Raw genomic sequence first — 21,060 nt, 5'->3', positions numbered from 1 at the left:
TCAGCCCAGGGTCTCATGCATGCTTAGCACACTTCCAACCCCCTTATTGTTTTGAATTTTAAGTACTGTAGCAGGGATTGAACCCAGGGCCTTATGTATGTTAGGCAAGTTCTCTACCTCTGAGCTACATCCTCAGTCCTATTTTAAAATTTATTTTGAGGCAGTGTCTCACTGAATTGCCCAGGCTGGCCTCAAACTTCCTGAGTAGCTGGGATAGCAGGCATAGGCTTCCGTGCCCAACTCTGGGGTGTTTAGATCTTGACAGCTTTTCAGATACCAAAGTGTCTACCTAGGGAATTGCCTGGGTAAGTCATGTGATTGTCAAAATCTTTTGATTTCTTACAGTCCATGATGCATTGGGTAGACTGTGGTTTCTGTAATGGGATTTTAATCCTTAGAGATTCTTCTTCTCTACATATTTCCTTCCTCCAGAAGTTTCCATTTCTTCTCTCTGCCCACTTCCTTCCCCATCATCCATCTGGTATTGAGCTCTTGGCATTTGCCTCTCTTTCTTCATTGATGGCTGGCATGAATGAGTGGTTGTTTGACAGGGCCTTCATTGTCAGCCCCCACGGCAGTACTCAGAACATTCTCTGGGGCCTGGGTTCTGAGGTCCACCCAAGCAGTGTGGCCAAGTAGACTCCCAGCTCTGGGCTGTGGTGTTTTTCTTTTGTTGTTTGGTCCTCCCCCATACCCAGAGTAAATGAGAACCTGGAAGCTGACGCACAGAGGAGCCTGTACTCCTGTTACCAAGGTCCTGTCTTGCATTCACATGCAGCCAGAGGACATTGTACCTTGGGCCATGATCTACAGACAGTTGACCATTAGACGGTAGTCCAGAGCTGGCAGTCTTTGCAGCCTGATTGATTCGCTTAAGCCTCTCCAGGACTGTTGACCTGAACCACCACGTGTGATCATGTGTCATTCTGTGGCCCCAGCATGCAATACCACTGGGCAGCTTTATTCTGGCTGCCAGTTGCTAAATAGGATATTGGTAGCCATGAAGTCAAGGCTTCCTGGGGCCCCACTTAAGCTGTATGGAACTCATGCACTCAGCATTTCTTCTTCCCTAGAGAAGTGATGCAAGTTGGTCAGGATTTGTTCATTGCTCAGGTCCTGACCCTTTTGTTGTAAGATTGGTAAGTTGGGAGTGTGAAAGTTCGCACATGGTCAAGTGCAGAGGAGGGAGACACCAAAGTTCATACTTCTGGGCTCCTGTAAATTAGTAATCAGAGCCATAAGTCCTGTTAATTGGCTGCCCCCTCTGGTCCTCTGCATACTTGCCAAAAACCGAACTGACTGTGGGGCCTGAACTATTCTGGAGAGGGTGAGGTGGGTGGAACCTTGTCCAATTCAGCCCTTGAGAAAGCAGACTCCTTGAGAGATCTGGCTGTTTGGGTTCGTGCTTAAAGGCTGCCTTAAGAACCAGCATTTTAGAATATCAGGCCTGTAATGTGGTGCACACCTGACTTCCCTTTTCAGAAGGGGCTTCAGGGCTGCAGGTGCGTTGGGGAGAGCGGGTGCTACGTAGGCAGCAACAGATGGAGCCACCAGGCAGGGCTCTGTAGTACCCCAGGGGGAGAAGAGTGCCACATGGTGTGGACTGGGCTTCTCATCACTGTCAGAGCATTTAAAGGATCACACAGTCCTACCTGCTCTTTTAGACATGGAGGCCCAGCACAAAGTCACCAGTGCCAAGGCCACACAGCAAGAGAGCAGCACAGCCAGGACCAGAGCCACATCTTCTCACTCCTGCTTGAGATTCTTCTTCCCACCACCTTGGGCAAACCGCTGCAGGCCTGAGGCCTTAGATTCCTCATCTGTAAAAATACTCACTCTTGACCCTTTTGGGTCTAAGATTCTCTGATCTTATGAATAGTTGTTGGGAGCTTTGGGCAGACTAGGGAATCATTTGGTGCATACACAGATGCCACTCAGAGAAAATAAGTTTGAATATTAGCTCTGGATTGTGAACTAGCGCAGGACATAGTATTGTGTCCCCTGACAATGTGGGTGAAAGTCTTTAATGGGAGTGAGTTCATGTAGGGAAAGCCCCTGGGTGTCCGGATGTGATGCTGATATCAGACACTGATTTGGTCCAGTATTTATGCTACTTCAGGGCAGAAGTTTTTGGGTGTAGAGTAGAAGTTGGCCTTATAAGCTAGTAGTGTCAGGTTTCTGGGATGTTAGGGAGGTCTCCAGAGAGCTACAAATGTCTCCTGGCATTGACAGATTAGACCATTTCATTTTAACTGGATCAACTAAGGTTAAACTTAAACAAATATGAGCAGCTGGGAGTCTTTGGCAGGAGTGAGATATGCATATTCTTTTAAAAAAATAAAAGAAAAAAGAAAAAGAAGAAAAGTCTGTGTTCCCTGAGGAAGGAAGGACAAGGCGTGGAGCTCTGAATGGCCCCCTCTGAGGAAGGAAGCAGTTATTTCTCTGCTGTTTTGTTTTGCACTTTCAGTTAAGGAATTCCAGAAGTTGCAGGTTGTGGATCATGACCTCCATTTTTTTCCTCTGTTGCTGCTTGCCAGAGGAAGGGAGGGCGGGTGGCTGTAAATAACACTTTGGCCTTTATGGAAATGTATCAGATGTTCCAGGAGTGAGTCTCGCGGGCTCTCGCTGGCTGGCCGGCACTGGCTGTGACTCCCGTCTCCTCTCCCCTCTTGCTCCACGTTTACCTACTCTGTCCTCACTTGTGTCCCTTCTGTAGGATATGGCTAGCACTTCTCCTCGCCTTATATAGCAAGGTCTGGTCGTTAATGTTAACAGAACTCTAACAACAGGGAAGGCTGCCAGATAGCATTAATCAGGCCAGTGTTTGGAATTTCATAAATGCTCTGACTTTGGGTACAAATCGAACATTAAGAACAATATGAAACTGTTTTCTTCCTTCCTCTCTTTTCTTTTCTCTCTCTCGCTCCTCCCCAGCCTCTCCAGCTTCTCTCTCTTCCTCTCTGCTTTTGAATTCTGCTCTGCTGTATGCTCACTGCATTGGAACTTTGTTGATTTTTGCCACGTTTAATTTTTTATTTCTCTTCGTCCACTCCAAGACCACAGGCGGAGCAGCAGCAGCCGGAGCCAGGACTCTGCAGAGGGGCAGGACGGGCAGGTCCCTGAACAGTTCTCAGGTCTCCTCCACGGCTCCTCCCCGGTGTGCGAAGTGGGGCAAGACCCTTTCCAGCTGCTCTCCACCACCAGCCAGAGCCATCCAGACGGGTCCCCCCAGCAGGGCGCCTGCCAGGAGGCCAGCATGCAGCTGGAGGAGTCGGGTGTGCATACTCCAGAAGCCTCCCAGCCCTGTGGTCTGGACCAGAGCAAGAGAGTGGGCTACCCAGCAGGCCTACCTACCACCAACAGCCTACCGCACCCCAGAACTTTGACTCGCACAGCATCTCCACACCCTGGTGGTGCTGAGGAAGAAGGAGACCGGAGCGGGGCCAGAAGCCGAGCCCCTCCCACCAGCAAACCCAAAGCCGAGCTCAAACTCAGTCGCAGTTTGTCCAAGTCTGACTCTGATCTCCTGACCTGCTCACCCACTGAGGACGCTACCATGGGGAGCCGGAGTGAGTCTTTGTCCAACTGCAGCATTGGGAAGAAGAGGCTGGAAAAGTCGCCTTCCTTTGCCTCGGAGTGGGATGAGGTAAGACCGACGTGACGTCACACAGAACTGGGCTGGCTGGGCTGGCCACAGCCCACCACAGCTCCCCTGTGTGCCAACTCCTGGGACCAGGATCTGGGCTCAGGTTGCCTTGGTTCCTTCACCCAGTGGCCAGGATGTCCCTGATAGTAGTGAGGGAGGCAAGCCCCATGTAGCCTGGGTCACAGAGGAAAGGTCTGTGAATGGTTAAATTTGAGGGTGGAGGCCCTAGCAGAGCGGGGCCAAGGGAGAGGGAGTTCCTAGAAATGACATGCTGCTTGGAAAAATTTGGAGCCCCATTGAGGGAATCTTGCTCACCCTGAAGATGCTTAGGAAGAACTAGAGCACTTCCTATGAGTCCTTTGGGAAGATGAGGAAAGACCCAGGATTAGCTAGGAGCTTGGGTGGAAGCTACTGTGAGCGAGGATCTGAGGAGTCTTTTCTATTCTGGGCACCTCCATGATAATTCTTACTGTGTTCCCCAGAAGACCTAATGCCTCTCCCAGCAGAAATGTTGTGCCCATCCCACATTCCCAGATTGGTGAGGCAGAGGGCTTGGTGGTTCAGGAATCCCAGAAAGACAGGTGGAGAGAAAACCCATGCAGTCTCAGGCCTAGGTACTTTTCATAACCATTGTTACAGAATAGTTGGAAATGTGTTACCCAGATATTTCACAGTGACCCATGGCATGTCTCACTGGGCAGAAGAATGTGTTTGTGAAAGACTGGTAAACAGCCAGGAATGTTAACGTGCTACCCTGGCAAGCTTCTTGCCTTTGAAGTGGACTCAGTCTGTCTCCCAAGAACAATCTCAAGAGATGAATTTAGCCCTCCAGGAGGAGGGAACCGGGCAGCTGACATGCCCATTTGAACATTCTGTAGACTTAATGCCTTACCCAACTCTATTTGGATTGCAGCTGCAAAGTTATATAAACCAAAGCCAATCCCATTCCCAGTGTGGGAACAGGGTGGGGACAAGTCCTTCAGCACTGTTATCTCCAGATAGGATGCAGTTTAGGACTCTGTTTAGTCAGAGGAATGCTGTACAAAAGATGGTTTTCGTTGCTTAGTAAACAAAGAGTTGATGAACCTATAAGATCTCAAGGCCACTAGTGGAAAATCACCACGAGTGAGGTAACTCCCAGGGGTCCCCTAGGACATTATGCACAAGAATATGTGTGTTTGTAGGAATATGTGTTTGAAAACAGTCTTACTACTTCACAGGGAACTACAGGATAAGCTGGCTTAAGAGCAGGATGGGGATGAGCACGGTATGCTCTGAAGTGCAGGAGGGATGGAGAGAAGAACACGAGTGTGGTGGGCTGCAGGCTCGAGAGTGGGAAGGGGCTTCAGGAAAGACCACAGAGAAGTGGAATGTGATGGGGAATCAAAGAATTCATTCTTGTGGTTCAAACCAGACTGAAGTAATGGAACATGGTGAGAGTGTGGCAGGTGACGAGTGAGCATGAGCAGAGGTGCCAGTTCGGGAAATCAGGCCCTTTGGTTTCTACAGCCTTGAGTGTATATAGGGGAGAGCAAGAAATATTGATAGGAAGTGAAATTCAGAGCAGACAGAGTGCCTTGAACATGAGGCCAAAAGATGAGGAGGTGATTTGCTATCCAGGCTGCATCTCAGAGTCCTTCATGTGCTGGAAGGCAGCTTTATCAAGCTAATGAATTACCTCCTTATAGTTCCTTCTCCTGAGCATGACTTCTCTCTGAGAGGCAGAAGTGCCAGGTGATTCTTTACAGCATGTGCAGGCCCCGCTAACCTAGAGCATTGCCAGGCGGTCTAATAGGCCCCACCATTTCCTCCTGAAGAAGAAACAAAATCACACGGAAGCCAAGCCCAACCTAATTGAAGTCAGCTGTTTGGGCTCATAAACCAGTTTTCTCTTTATGTTTTAATATGAGGAGGTTCATGTGCTGATATTACCTTTGCAGGTAGAGGTTATGGGTGATACAGTGAACCAGGGGCTGCTGGAAGTCTAAGTGGCATGGGCCAGTGCTACAGTCTGGCTCAAGCACCAGAAGCCTTGATACATTTAAAAATTTAAAGAGCTTAAAGGCAGATAGCTGGGCGTGGTGGTGCATGCTTGTAATCCCAGTGACTCGAGGCTGAGGCAGGAGGATCTCAAGTACAAGGCCAGCCTCAGTAAATTAACAAGACCCTAAACAACTTAGCAAGACCCTGTCTCAAAAATAAAAAATAGTAAGGACTGGGGATATGTTTCAGTGGTCGAATGCCTCTGAACTCAATTCCTATACCCCACCACCACAACAAACAACAAGCAAACAAAACCTTAAAGGCAGCTGAAAAGAATTTATTGAAAAGAATTTAGAAGATTGAGCTTTGCCTGCATAATGAACAGCATAATGAACAGCCTTTGATGCATGACCCTTCAACTTTTTTGTTTTTGGAGGGGAGGTGGCAGTGCTGGGATGGAACCCAGGTCTTCACATGTGCCATGTAAGCACTCTACCATGGAGCTGAATCCTCAGCCCTTTACATTGTGTTTGAGCCACGTGTTACTTGGTTTTTGTGGCTCTATCTAAAGAGAGATTTCAGAAGTGACTGGCCCTCAACTCAGGACTTTGGCAACCTTTCCTAGAATAGCACCTTGGTTAATGATTGTGGCCCACCCTAATCCTGACCAGTACCTAAAGGCCACTTTGCCATATCCTGTGCTTGCTGATTGTCCTCTTTGTTAACCTTCAGTCTCCAGTGTGTAGGGAAAGCTGCTCCGAAGGGGACTGGACCCAGCTCAGCTCCTCACTCCAAGGTCTGGGGAGGGAGAGGAAGGCCCAGGGGCCAGACAGCTGTGATCTCAGCATAGGTGGTGCTGCGGTAAGTCTGGCAGGTAGCTCCTAGAAGGCAGAGCAGGGTGGAGATGGGCTTGGGACTCAGTGGATCTGACTTTGAGCCCAGTGTCCCCGTCTGCTCTGCTTTGGTTCGTGGATAGACTTGCTAAGCCTCAGTGCTGCTGTCCTTATTTGTGAAACAGAGGAAGTCAGGTCTGTGTTTCAGAATGCTTTAACAATTACACACGTGTGTAAGTGCCTAGCACAGTTCCTGGCATGCATAAGGTGTTGACTGAATGGCAAATATTAATATTATTATTGTGCCTAGAGCTTTAGAGAACAGGAAGGGAGGTCTGGAGTGGCTTCTGACCTTCGGAAAGGCAGAACTTTGTGTGTATGATCCTGAGAGAGTGGTGACTAGTGACTGGGAGTTCAAGCCCTTCAGCTGAGGGTCCTCTTGCATGACTCTACCCCACCCCAGAGACAGAGAGCCTGCCCAGCCTGGGAAAGTCAGGTGGGCATCCCCTATTGATCTTTGAGGAATTACTGAGCTGTGCTGCCTAACTCTCTGAGAAGAGGAGAGAGGTTAGAGAGAAATCCACAGCCCTCTCTACTATTAATTTTTCAAACACGTTCTTTCTCATCATATTTGGCTGGCTGCTTGGGAAGATGTTCTCTAGTTGGAGAATGTGCCTAGCTGGTAAGTTTAGGAGTCATGCTCCTTAGTGTTGGCAATGCAGCATGTGTTGAATTGCCCTAGACAAGGTGACTTCTGAGTGCTGACCTGGTGAAGGTAAGCCTCTGAAAGAATAGCTATCAGTGACACATTTCCTGATGTGTTGCTCCTTATTTTCTCTTACAGTTTTGATAATGAAGAAGTAAGAGGGTTTGCCTTTAAAAGAACATGCTATCTGCCTCCGAGTAGCCGAGTGTTCTCTTCTCCTCTCCAGGCACAGCACTGTGCACTGCTTGGATCCCCAGGGCACAGTAGATGTTAAACTGAGAAACTGTTTATAAAGGAAGCTGTAAATATAGGTAGGAGTAGGGGAAATAACTGTACTCTTCTACTCATAGTTAACCTCTATTGATATTTGATGTACATCCAAATTGGGGGGGTCTTAATATTACTGGTTTATAATTTACTTTTCTGTACATTGTGGATATCATTTTCTTGTTTGTTTTTGCAGTAGTGGGGATTGAACCAAAGGGTACTCTACTGAATTACACCCCCAGCCCTTTTTATTTTGTATTTTGAGATAGGCGCTTACTAAGTAGCCTAGGCTGGTCTTGAAAACCTGCGAGCCTCCTAGAGTCACTGAAGTTTCAGTGTGTGCCACCACACTCAACTGTAGTAATATCTGGATTCAGATCTTCATTCTAAAAGGTTTAGTATTTTGTTATATGGCTCTATCATAAGGTTGGTTGGCTTGTGTTTAAACTGTTCTCCCAGTGACTTGGGAGGCTGAGACAGGAGGATCACAAGTTTATAAAACATGAATGATTAGAAAATCAACTGCTGGGTGTGGTGGTGCACTCCTGTAATCCCAGCAACTTGGGAGGCTGAAGGAAAAGGATCACAAGTTTAAGGCCAGCCTAAGCAACTTAGACCCTGTCTCAAAAAATAAAAAGGGCTGGGGATGTTGCTCAGTGGTTAAGCACCCCTGGGTTCAATCCCTAATACTAAAAAATAAACTGTTCTCTAACCATTCGATGCTGTGCCAACCATTTTCCACCTGCCTTTTGGATTCATTTCCTTCCCCCTTTTGCCTGTTTGGGCACTCCTGCATTAACAGGCCAAGGGAATGTTGGGTGGGCTGTGTCCCTTAAGGCCACCACTCTTAAGAGGGATCTTCTCCCAGTAGCTGTTCTATCTAGGTTCTACCGGAGGCCTTTCCTTTTCCCTTCCTGGCCTGGGTCTCTTCACTGTGACCAGCTCCTGTCCCCTGTCGATCTCTGTATGCTGCCTAAACCAGCCTAACTGAATGATCCCATTCTGAAACGGTTCCGCGTGTCCGTGCCCGTTGTAAACCAGTCTTCATTTGCAGATGAACCAAAAGGTTTGGATATTCATGGTGCTGGGAAGCAGGAAAAATTCATCGTAACTTGGAGTTTTTCCCACTCTTGCCTCTAGGAAAGAAACCTGTCCTCCCTTCTTCCAAGTTGGCAGTAGTCATTTCAGTTGCTCCCCCGTCAGAAGCGCCTGAAGTGTATTTTCATGCTGTCGCCTGTACATGTGATCCCCACCCACCTCACAGCAGCAGCTCTTAGGCCAGGGTGTCTGTTCCACCACCGAGATCTCCATACCAAAACCTGCAGATGCTCCACTCAGTCCCTTGTGTAAACTGGCACAGCATTTCCATATCACCCGTGCACACCCCCCCGTATAATTTTAAGTATCTCTAGATTTTTACAATATCTAATACAGTGAAAAGGCTGTGTGAATAGTTGTTTTACTCTATAGTTCAGAGAACCCATATGAAGAAAGGCTGTATATGCACAATACAGACTTTTTTCCCAAAACTTTTCAAGTCTGTGGTTGGTTGAGCGAGCAGATTCGGGACCCCCAGGAATGGATGGGTTGACTGTAAGAAGAACAAAAATGACTTCCTGGTCTGACCGTAGTTGAAATGTATAAAACCTTCAGCTCAGCTCTGTCTCTCACATACCTGCCTTGGAATGGGATTGAAGTTTATGAAAGAGAAAATCACAGAGGGCTGCTTGTCTTCTTAGCATAAATATTTGAGTCATTTAAAACTTGGCTGAAGGCTTAAGTGATAAATTTGTGTTTTGTGATCGATTTTCATAAATATTAAACAAGCGAGGAATGAGTGAAGAGCGGGGACATGCTTTTTATGCATTTTGTATGAGCTGAGAATAATCTCTGGTCAGGAATGTCCATTTGGGGAACGTCCTGGTTTTGTCTGAAGTGGTATCTGAGGGGACCCTGGGCTCTTGAATCCCTTCTTGAGACGTGAAGTGGCAGCAGCAGGGAGGGCACCCTTCCAGGCCCAGGCCCAGACGCCTTGCCCTTTCCAGCACTGTCCCATTAAAGACGTGATGTCATCAAGAGGAAAGATGATTGGCTCAACTCCACAGAGGCTTCGGCTGCTCTTAACCCCTGAGGGTTGGGTGTGGGAGAAGAATGGCGGAGACGTGAAAAGGAGATTTGAGTCTCCTCTGGTAACAGCTCGCCTTCCACTGGAGTTCTGCGGCTGAGTTGCTCTTTATCATGTAAACAAGCATGCTGTACAGCCCTTTTCACTGGGCACAGCCCTCCCCCTCCAAACAAGAATGTGACACTCCCGGCTCTGGGGACAGATCAGCCTGGAATGTCTGTTTGAGTTGCTTCCTGGTATACACAGGAGTCACAGCTTTTATCTTGGATGAAATGTCTTCTAAATTTCCACGGGTTTTAGGTGGTGTGGGAAGCCTGAGACCTTCTGTTCATATTTTTAAAATAATCCCGTATTTTATGGGCAGCCCTATGTTTTAGCCTCCCTATCAGATAAAGAGACTTTTGTGACCTACACTGGTAGATTTGATTCCCCTGGGTCCATGCATTTCCACAGCCCCGGTGGTAACGGAGTGCTGTGGGTCAGCCGGGTCAGTCCTGCCCTCTCTGGTGGGGAAAGGAGGCTGGTGGTTTAAGCATCCTGCCCCAGCTCCAGGGCTCTTTCTAGGCAACCCCCATCACACCTCTAACTGACAGCACACTGGGAGCATGGAGCCTGGGACCTGGCCGGGAGGGCACCCTGCTGCAGCTGCTCTCTGCCCAAGTCTCCTTCCTCCTCACCGCCTTCTCCTTTGCACTTGGCTCTTTCTCCCTTTCCTCCTGTGCCCCCGCCTGTCCTGGACTCTCATCCTCCCAACTTTCTGCACTTCATTTTCCTTCTCCTTTCACCAGTGGAGATGTGCAGATTTCCTTCGCAGCCCTCCCTCTCCACCCGAAGGATTTTTTCCTTCTGACCCTGGGCCAGTGCTTGCCCACGGTTATAGTCTACAGAGGCATTTTTGCCACTCCAGTTCCACGTTGCCACCAATACCCGCCCATCCTTTCACAAGCAATCTGGTTCCATTTAGCTGCAGCAAGAGGGGCACCAGCAAGCACCACAGAGGGATGGTGTGGTCCTTGTGAAGCTGCCAGCAAAATGAGAATTCCCCTTTCTCTCCGTTTTGTTTTGTTGCTTTTTTTTTTTAAGGCAGACCAAAAGTTTGATGAATTGGTGAGCAGAATTTGGTCTGTATTCCAGTGCACATAAGTGTTGACAATCATAGAAAGAAATATTTTCTGGGGTGTTCTTTTTATACTTTCAATCTGGCTTTTGCATCTTTGTTTCCTGTTTTCCCTAGTAATAGCATCAGCAGGATATAGATAGTGAATTTGTAGAATTTAGGGAGAAATAGCTCATCTTATTACTTGAAGCAATAGTGTTGACAGGAGGTATTTTTACCTGACCAATAATAATACCCAACTGAAGTGCTGCATATTCTTAGTGCAGTCTTTCCTGCACTCAGCTGGTGTGCTGAGTCCCGCTCTCGCCCCGGCTCTGTTCCAAGTGCCATGGGGGCAACAGCACACTTTCTCTTGCCTTCACGGAGCTGATGTTCTGAAAAAGTAGAAGGGAAAGAGGAAAAAAGGGTAAATAAGTAAAATTTGTAGTATCCTAGGTGGTGATAAGCTGCTTATGAGAAAAGTGTGAGAGGGAAAGGGCAGGGGGCGCTCCAGGCCTGGCAGGGAGGGGGAAGCCTGAGTGACTGGCTTGAGCATCCTTCTTCGTTAATTTTCGCTGGAAGGGAAATTTAAAATTCCAGCCTACATTTATATTGTCCTAGAAATAGTCCTTATGACTTGACTTTCACTTTTAGCTTCGTTTCCCTTCCTCTTTAGTCACTATTACCACTGGCTTCTTTTCTTATGTTGTGTCCCTCCACGGCCCCCCCCCACCCCCGTTTTCTTTCTTTCTTTTTCTTTTTTTTCCTTTTAAACTGTGTTGGGTGAGTTTTCAAACTTAAGTACATGTGTATATTTGTGTGTGCTGGGGGTGATACTGGGATGGAACCCAGGGGTGCCCTACCACTGAGCTACACCCTCAACCCTTTTTAGGTTGGTTTTGTTTTTTGGCAGCAGGAGAGGTTACAGGGACTTAACCCAGGAGTTACTACATCCTGGTAGTACTACTGAACTACATCCCGAGCCCTTTTATTTTTATTTTGAGACAGGGTCTTGCTAAGTTGTGTAGGGCATCACTAAGTTGCTGAGGCTGGCCTTGAACTTGTGATCCTCCTGTCTCGGCTTCCTGAGCCACTGGGATTACAGGTATGCGCCACCATATTCAGCCCCTTTTAGTTTTTAGGCAAAGTCTCACTAGGTTGCAGAGGCTGGGCTTGAACTTGCAATCCTCTTACCTCAACCTCCCAAGTAGCCAGGATTACAGTGCCCAGCTTACATTCATATGTTTTAAGTCACTGAACTAGAATGAGATCTGAATTTTTAAGAATTTCTCAAACTTGATTGATGTCTTTGTCACTATCCTAAGTAAATCAGGGGAGTTCTGGTAGAGGGCCCGAGTTCTAGGTCATTATCTTAAGAAATACATTCCAGTGAACTTACTACATACTCAAACAGAACTAAAATCTAAAATCCAGGATTCTAAGGCAAGGGGAAGAATTCAAAATCAAGACCTGAAGATGGCAGGAATCTTAAAAACAAGAGGTCCAGTGAGAGAATTACAGCTCGCAAGGTGTTGGAGGAGTCAGGAAGTGAATCAGGCATCAGTGCCACCGTATGGAACACAGATGGTACTGGTGCCCTGAGAGGGGCCAGACCACAAACAGCATGCCTGTGCGTCTTACAGACTTCCTCTCAGGACCAAACCCAGGGGTTCCAAAGAGGTCTTTGCAGCCAGAGAGCGGAGTGCTGGTGGCCTTAGTGGTTCTCTGACTCAAGGTGGACTTAGAGGTCATCAGTGTAGAGGAAGCTTCCTAGACAACAGAGATGCAGGTGGTCTGTGTACACAAGTGTGTGTGTGTTTGGGGGCGGGGGGAGAGAATATGTAGATCCTAGAGAAGTTGTTTAATTCATGCTGTGTGATCAGAGTGGTAGATAGTGAGGGCCCAGCTTTTTATTATTATTATTGGGCTTTGGAATCCAGGACTATCAGAAACAACACAGCTGTTTTCTCGCCCCTCGTGTTGGGCTGGCACCCTCCAAGATGTGTTCTCGGACCTCATTTTTATGTGTTTGTGGGAGGCAACCCTTCTGCTCATGGTTCTTCTACTTCCCTTTGTCCTGCTTTCTTCCCCAGTGATTCTCCTTTTTGATGCCACCAGGTGAGTAGCCAGCGAGTGAAAAGGAAGCGTGCGAGGAGTAGGTGCTGGGCAGGGCCACAGCGCTACGCAGAACTTTCGCAGGCATCCTGCTCTGTCTTGCTCATGAGGTCTAATGACCCGGTCTCTGGCACCACAGGGCCCACCTGTCCATAACCCAAGGCAGCCTGTTTGTTTGTCTGGACAGGTGGAAAACTGCCTGAGCTCACCAGGAGTCTACAAATGACAATTTGTCTGGCAATCTGTTCTTGGCTGTCCTGATTAAAATAGCCAGGAAGCGTAAGCTCAGCTGAAATGGTGTGCTTTTGTGAATGTTCTGGTTCCTTTCCACTTTGGATCTTATTATTTTCAGCAGAACTTCCCCTAAAACCATGGGAGTGCCTTGGATCTGTTATTCAGGGTGTGCAGCACTGGGATTTGCTGCTGGGGAACCGCTGCCCTCCCTGACACTTAAAGGTACAGAGCCTGGAGAAGTTTATCTTCAGGGGCTGACCCTGCCCTCCATGCTGGCCCATAGGAAGTAGAAAACACCATGGAACTTAGGATGCTATGGCAGAGGAGTCCCCTCTGCTTTTATCCTGTACTTAAAGTGAAAATATCCCAGCTCCAAAGTCCTGGAGTTATTTCTGTACCCTGGGAGGAAATATTTGCCTTAAACAGCCTCCATATTTAACTGCATGTAGAAACCTAGGCAAAGCCAACCTTGGAAATTTAATTTTTATACCATAGGGATTTTTTAAAAAATTCATAATACCTGAATATGAGTGAAATTTTAAAGGTACCAAAGAAAATATAGTGAGAAACAAATCTCCCTCCCTCCTTTTCCACAGATACCTAGCCCAAATTTTAAATAGCCTTCCATAAATACTCTATGCACATGTAAGCATTTCAGACTCCTTAAATATTCTTTTTAAAGTGAAAAACCGTGCTATTCTTACATATACTACTCTGAACTTTTTTCATGTAATAATGGGTTTAACTTATTTTGCAGTGCTGGGGATTGAACCCTGGGCCTGGTGCATGTTCAGCAAGCCCTCTACCACTGAACTTCATCCCAACTTGATAATATAGTTTTTTAAAAAGTCATTCTAATTAAATACATGAAGAGTTTCCTTTTCTTTTTTCATAGTTCATAATATTCTGTGGTGTAGGTACATTATCATTTATTTGAAAAGGTTCCTGACAATGGACATTTTGGTTATTATGAAGGTATTATTAATGAAGAGTATCGCTGTGGTACACATCCTTGTGCAGTCATTTTAAGATAGCTTTCCAGAAGTTGCACAACTGTGTAGAAGAATTCTTTCATGTTAAATCTACTCTCTCAAGTATAAAGTAAGCCTATTCTCTATCTAGCCAGACACCGTGGCACATGCCTGGATCAACAGGATGGGGCTGAGGCCATAGCTCAGTGGCAGAGCACTTGCCTAGCAAGTAATCCCAGCAGTTCTGGAGGCTGACGCAGGAGGGTCCCGAGTTCAAAACCAGCCTTAGCAACTTAGCAAGGCCCTAAACAACTCAGCAAGACCCAGTCTCTAAATAAAAAGGAAAAGGGGCTGGGGATGTTGCTCCGTGGTTAAGCACCCATCAGTTCGATCTCCGGTACCAAAAAAAAAATTAGTGAGCCTGTGCTCTATGCCTCACCAACATGGGGGTGGGTGTTCTGCCTTTTAATCTCTTTTTGGTTACCAGATTGACAGTGCTATCTTGGTATAGTCCTATAATGTGTGTTTCTCATTATGAGTGAGGTTGGCATCTTATGTTTAAAAAGCACTGTTTTATCCACCCCTACCATGTACCTTAAATTGAATTTATCTCTTTCTTTCTAATTTGTAAGAAGGTCTTTATGTTTGAAGAGATCAGTCCTTTTCTGTGACATGAGTTGTCTTTTGGTCTTATGGTGCTATGAGGGGTTTTGGGGGAGGTTGCTGGTAATCAGACTCAGGGCCTCATGCATGCTTGGCAAATGCTCTACCATTGAGCTACACCTCCAATCCCTTGTGATTTATTTTTGCAGTATTGGGGATTGAGCTGAGAGGCACTTTACCCCTGAGCTACATCCCCGGTTCTTTTTTCACTTTTTATCTGAATGAGGTCTTGCTAACCTGCTGAGGCTGACCCCATATTTCCCATCCTCCTGCCTCGGCCTCCTGAGTTGCTGGTATTACTTGTGTGTGCCACCTTTTTCTTTTTTTTCTTTTCATTTCTTTTCTTTCTCTCTGTCTTTCTTTCTTTTTAACATGCAGGGATTTTTAACTTTTATGTAGTTGAATCTGTCCATCTTTGATGACTTCTGGATTTTGGCTTTTGTTTGCAGTGCTGGGGATTGAACCCAGAGCTCACACATGCTGAGAAGCTCTCTACCACTGAGCTATGTACATCCCCAGCCTGACTTCTCAATTTCGTATCCCAGGTATAAAAACCTTCTCTACTCTAAGATTACAAGAAAGAAGAAAACAAAAACCCTGGCTAGTGCTTTTATGGTTTCATTTTTCAGGTTTAAATCTTTGTTTCTTCTGGAATTTCTTTTGATATAAGGAGTGGTAAACATCCTGTTAATTAAAAAAAAAAAAAATTTTTTTTTGTAGTTGTAGATGGACAGCCTTTATTTTATGTGTTTTTTTTTTTTTTTTTATGTAGTGCTAAGGCTCAAACCCCCTGCCTCACACATGCTAGGCAAGTGCTCTGCCACTGAGCTATGACCCCAGCCCCATCCTGTTGATTTTTAGCAATGATTTGATCTAACCCACTGTTTATTCAGTTTTTCAGGTGAGAAAACTAAAGTTTTGGAAGCTGAAATGATTTGCCTAAGTAGTCTTGGGGTTGGTAAGTGAGGGAAACCAGTTAAGTCTTAACAAGATTATATTTAGAATTTAGGTGAGGTAAATTATTGTTTTGGCACCACTTAGTGGTTACTTTTTAGTTCCTCTTATTTTGACCCAAATTTTGGAATACCCTACTACTTTTCTTCTGCAACTCCAATTTTTTTTGGAGGGTGTGTGTATGAATTTGGGGGAGGGGCCTCATGGGAGAAGGATGAGTTTCCTTTTTATTATTAAGGCTCCAGGCATTCCTTGCCTTCACTGCCGCCTCAGACAGGGACCTGTTAGGTTTTTCTTTTGTAAATTGCACAGTGAGATAGTGATTTCCAGCAAATTCTAAGGTCAGGAAATTAGAAGGAATCTTAGTTATCATGTAGTCCAACTCCCTTTTGAACAGAGTCACGTGTTTCATAGAAATGATCTTGAGCTTCTGCTTGGAAACTCCAAGTGTCCCTTCTGTTGTTTGCTGTAGCTCATGTGAAATCATGGAAAATCCTTTCTCATTTCCAGCTAAAATCTGTGACTTCTGCCCCATCATGAACACTGTCCTCCATAATAGTTGTTAGATGTTTGAAGCTTCAGTTATGTCCCCTCCTTCTCAAACCCTGATTCCTTGCCTGGCACCCCAGTTCCTTCTCCTCAGATGACTTGTTCTCCAGCTGCTTTTCCTGGCTGTTCTCTCAGTGTGCCAGATCATCAGGCTCTCTTGAAGTCACATGACCCCATTACAGATGCTCGAACCTAATATATATTGCATCGTTTATCATGAGATTTCACTTGTCACGTGGTACCTGATAATGCCTCATCAAGGAGTTGAATGTACCTCCCATTCTTCTGAAAAATTAAGAGATCAATCTGTCGGTGAGCTCCAATTTAGCACAGTGTGCATGATGCCTCCTGGGCTGCCTCTCCCCCTCAGGACGGCGGCATGCAGAAAGCTGCTCTGTGTAGTGAGCTGCTTGTCACCTTTTGCAGTGTCCTCTGTGATTCCTGCCTAGGAGACACAACTCAGGCTCCCCGCTGTTGTGCTTTTAGGCAGAATCAATGCAGGTCTTCCCTGTGCCCGTCACATCCCAAGGACTCTGCCTACTCTCCACAGTGTCCCTGGCCTGTTATGGGTCCAGGAGACTTTTTTAGGCATTTTTAGCAACTACCTGACTTGCCATGACCTTAATTTGTAGGTAAAGATACTTTTGTACCAGTTTTTCATTTGAAATCAATAGGACAGACGAGTACTAAGAAAATCTGAGTGGTATAAATGACACCAAACCAGACCCTGTAATGGGTAGCTCAAGCCCTCATGGGCTCTTGACTCTGAACCATTAAGAGTGAGACCATGGCCAGGCATGGTGGCACACACCTGTAATCCCAGCAACTCAGGAAGACTGAGGCAGGAAGATCACAAGTTTGAGACCAACCTCAGCAACTTAGTGAGACCCAGTCACTGCCATAAAACCTTACCCTCCAGCAATAAAAAGGGCTGGGATATAGCTCAGTGGTAGAGCGCCCCTGGGTTGTTCAGTCCCTAGTATCAAAAAGAAAAAAGCTTAAACTTGAGAACAGTCCACATCTTGTGTGCTTGACTGATGTTGCTACCCGTTTTTTTTTTTTTACCCCTAGTTCCTTTTTCCCTCCCAGAATTGTGGAACCAGTCACAAGGCTGAGCGCCAACTGAGAGTACTTCCTTCTTGGCCAAGAAAGGAAAAGTGGGAGATAAACTTGGGTCAGTGCCTTTACTCACTTTTCCTCTGCACTCTGGTATGCTGGATGCCCTCCACTTTGCGTGTATGTGGCAGGGATTGGTCCTGGGAACGGAACCCAGGGCCTCACACATGCTAGGCACATGCTCTACCACTCAGCCAGGTCCCCAGCCCTCTCAAGTTCTTTTTGTTGAAATCCCACCCCTCCCTTAAGGGCTCTATCGTTCTTTCCCCACATATTGAGAGCCTGCTGTGCACCTGGCAGAGTTCTCAGGACTGGATGTACAAAATGAAATCCTAACCAAAACAAACACCCAGCTTTTGAGGAACTTAGAGTCTAATGGAAGAGACAGATATTAAACAAGTTCGAACAAATAAAAATATTATGAAATGAAAATAAGTGTTCTCAATCCAGTGGCTCTGGCAGGAGAATGGCAAGTTCAAAGCCAGTCCCAGCAACTTAGCAAGACCCTGTCTCAAAATAAAAAATGAAAAGGGCTGGGGATGTGGCTCAGTGGATGAGCACCCCTGAGTTCACTCCTTGGTACCAAAAAAAAAAAAAAGAAAAGAAAAAAAGAGGCGTTTTTGAAGAAGAGTGCTGTGGGAGGTGGGGTAAGACCCTATGCACATTGACCGGTGTCAAGGCCAATGTGTCCAGAGCTATCAGGAAACAGAGAAGGCAGGGCTCATTTCTGCTGGAGGAAGAAGTCTTCCCTTCTGCCTTAAAACCTGACCCTCCAGCATTGAGATGACTTTTCTTTGCAGTTCTCTCCTCAGGAACTAATTTGATTGCTGGTCTGTCTCCCCAACCAGATTAGAGCCCTTTCAAGGGTAGTGATCACAGTTCATTTTCACAAGCCCTTGGGCTCCCCAGCCCACAGTGGGCATTCAGAAACCGGAGGAAATGATTAAGGGCCTCACCAGGAAGGAAGGATGTTAATGTCCTGAGTCCTTGAACTGCCACAGCCCTTCCAAAGTACTCAAGGTTTGGATGCTGAAGACATGGTAATGATTGGGTGAAAGTATCTTTCTTTTTATCCTTGAGGGAGATACAAAAATTAAGTCTTGTCTCTTTTCCTCACCCTTAAATTTTGAATTTTGCTTTCTTTTCACTTCTCTAATAATAAGCAATAGCCCTTTTATACCACAACTGAGGAATTCTAAAGAATAGCGAGATTAATTAGCTCCACAAATACAAGCACGAAAATCTACAGATTTCAGGAGAGGTATGTTATTAATGTTTTGTAGATTTCTCACATGATTTGATAGATTTACTGCCCTTTCCCCATTATTTAAAGTTGAAACTGTTTTGTTTTTTACTAAAAGATGCAGGTTTGAAAAGGAGTTGAATTTCATGTTTAAATGTCAATGTAAGTTTTAAGCTAACTCCATTCCCTGCCTGCCCTTGCCCCTATAAATAAAATAGCACTTCTAAAGAATGGAAAAATAGAAATCCCTGTGATGTCACAGTCAGTCAGGGTTAACATTTTTTTCTACTTTCAAGTATCCTCTGTGTAAGTTAAGAATAGAAATATGTTTGGAAGATTCTTGACCCCTAATTTTAAAATTAGATTGGAAGGAAAAAAGAACCAAACCAGATACAGCCTATTTCAGTAAACATACCAGCTCCTGCCCAAGTAGCTTCATCTGTCCCCATAGGTCCCCAGAATGACTAGGTGCAGTAGACCAATGCATAACTGAACAAGGCCTCAGCTGGCTCCTTCTGTACAAAGCCATTTATGGACTTTATAGGTGCTTATTCAATCAAGCAGAGAGTTAGCATCTCTGACATATGATGCTGGTGATATTGATTTGGTTAAAGAAATTTTGCAAAGCCCATTTTTTAAAATATCATCAGAAATATTGCTGCTGATCCAGAAATCAGGCCTTGATGCGTCTGTGCTGGAGGGGTATTAACACGGAGGTCTGGCCAGGCTCCCATTCAAGTCACATTTTCTCTATGCTAAATTCCTCCTGAAGGTTCGATTAGATTCAGCCTTTCTTCTTCCTGGGCAACAAGTCAAGAACTGCCGGTTTGTAAGGCTGAAGCATAGTGATGGATGCATTTGTTTCACTGCTGACAAAACCTTCAGTGTAAAATCTCCCAGCCCCTTGGGGATGGAAACAGATTGGTCAATGAAGAGCGAGTCTTTTGGTCCTCGTGCCAGGATGCATTAAAGTCTCCCTGTGCTCTGGAAGGCATCCACTTCTCCAGGTCAGGCCCCCACTAAGGCACTTTCTTGAAGTCCCCCAGTGGTGTTAACACCCACAGTTCCACTACAAAGCAACATTCCCTCTGTATGCCCAGTAACTGGGCTCTGCTGCTGGTGTGGCATCGTGAGAACATACTGTTGCAGGCTTAGTGTGTTCAGGCTTGACCATAGAGGTGTCTGACTCTGCGTTTCTTTGAGGTGGATGTGCTGCCTTGTTATTTCTTTTGCCACTTGGTCTTGCTTTTTCTTTTCCAGTGTGCTTGTGCTTACTTCCTGCCAGTGGTCCACTGCAAATTGTGCATCAGCTGTTGTGGTTGGTTTTCTCTTCCGAAAACACCATGAGCATTTTGGGTTTTTTCTCTCTGAATGTTTTTCTCTCTGGAGTCAAACCCCAGACAGACTTGGAAAGTGAATGGTGTGGGACCAAGCTGTCCTGCAATCCCTAGTCTCATCCAGCCTTGTTTCTCAGAGACATACCAAGTGACATCAGGAGGGCAGGGGGACCTCCAGGTCATTCATTGACATTAGGAAGGTGTGACTATGAAGAACCAGAGAGAGAACAATATAAGAGATTCTGTTGAACTTTGCAGGATTTTCTTCTTTAACTTTTTATTTTTTATTTTTATTTTTTTTGTGATACTGGGGATTGAGACCAGGGGAGCTTTGCCCCTAAGCTATATCCCCAGTCCTTTTTATTTTGTGACAGGGTCTCTAAAGTTTTTGAGACTGGTCTTGAACTTGCTCTCCTCCTGCTCAGCCTCCCAGGTCCCTGGGATTACAGGCATGTGCCACACCAGGCACTTGTTGATATTAGCCAGAGTGTTTGAAACATTAAGTAAATGGCAAGATTTCTTGGTACAAACCCAGCTTTCAGAAAGTGAGACCACTTTGGGAGAAGCACACATATTCCTGTCAAGTTTGTGCTGTGCCCTTTATTTGCCTTAACCTACACAATGCCTCTTGGTTGTATAAATTAAATTTCCAAACATTTGTAGGCTGAGCATTATTATATTGACTTTTGTTGGTCAATACCATTACATCACTTGACAAATTTTAGATAATAAGGTAATTGTGTCTATATTTCTTCAGTGCATATCGAATGTATATTTCTCCAGTGAACTAGAAAAGGAAATGAAACATAAATATGAAGTGAGTTTGGTTAGAGGCAATCAGATCTCCAAAAATTGAGTTCAAAGAGAAGAAGTCCAAGCTGAGAAATGATTGGCACCTGTGACATCACAGACGGAGTAGTAAGCTGAGCACAGCCCTGATCCTGAGTCCTGGCATCATGAGCTAAAACAGACACTAACACTTAAAGTGGGATTTTTTGATCAAAGAAGGAAGCAGTTCCGTTGACACTGGTGGTAGTAAGCCCGTGGGACTCCCTGCCCTCTGAGGAGGTGGAACAGGTTGGCTTGGGAACAGTCTCACCCTTAGTAACAGGCAAAACAACACTGGCTATCCTCCCAGGAGCCCTGTTCTCAGCTCACTGCCAAAGACTGACCAGGCTGGTTGGGACCGTGCCCTTTACTTTCTCAGCAGGTATTTATTAGC

General features: G+C 45.8%; 1 protein-coding gene across 11 annotated transcripts in view; it reads left to right on the top strand.

The window, feature by feature from the left end:
• Anks1a (ankyrin repeat and sterile alpha motif domain containing 1A) overlaps positions 1 to 21,060 on the top strand; it is a 193,316-nt gene that overhangs the window by 116,345 nt on the left and 55,911 nt on the right. For all 11 annotated transcript variants that reach the window (XR_007109327.1, XR_007109328.1, XM_047557091.1 and 8 more), the window contains one exon: positions 3,057 to 3,646. Coding sequence is in view for 9 of the 11 variants with exons in the window: in XM_047557091.1 (XP_047413047.1) it covers positions 3,057 to 3,646 (590 nt within the window). In the remaining 2 variants the exon portion in view is untranslated. The remainder of the gene's footprint in view (positions 1 to 3,056; positions 3,647 to 21,060) is intronic.

This window comes from Sciurus carolinensis, chromosome 7, assembly GCF_902686445.1.
Source record: "Sciurus carolinensis chromosome 7, mSciCar1.2, whole genome shotgun sequence".
In the NCBI taxonomy this organism is placed as follows: Eukaryota; Metazoa; Chordata; class Mammalia; order Rodentia; family Sciuridae; genus Sciurus; species Sciurus carolinensis.
Note: the sequence above shows the minus strand (reverse complement) of the source record. Positions and strands in the feature narration are given on the sequence as shown.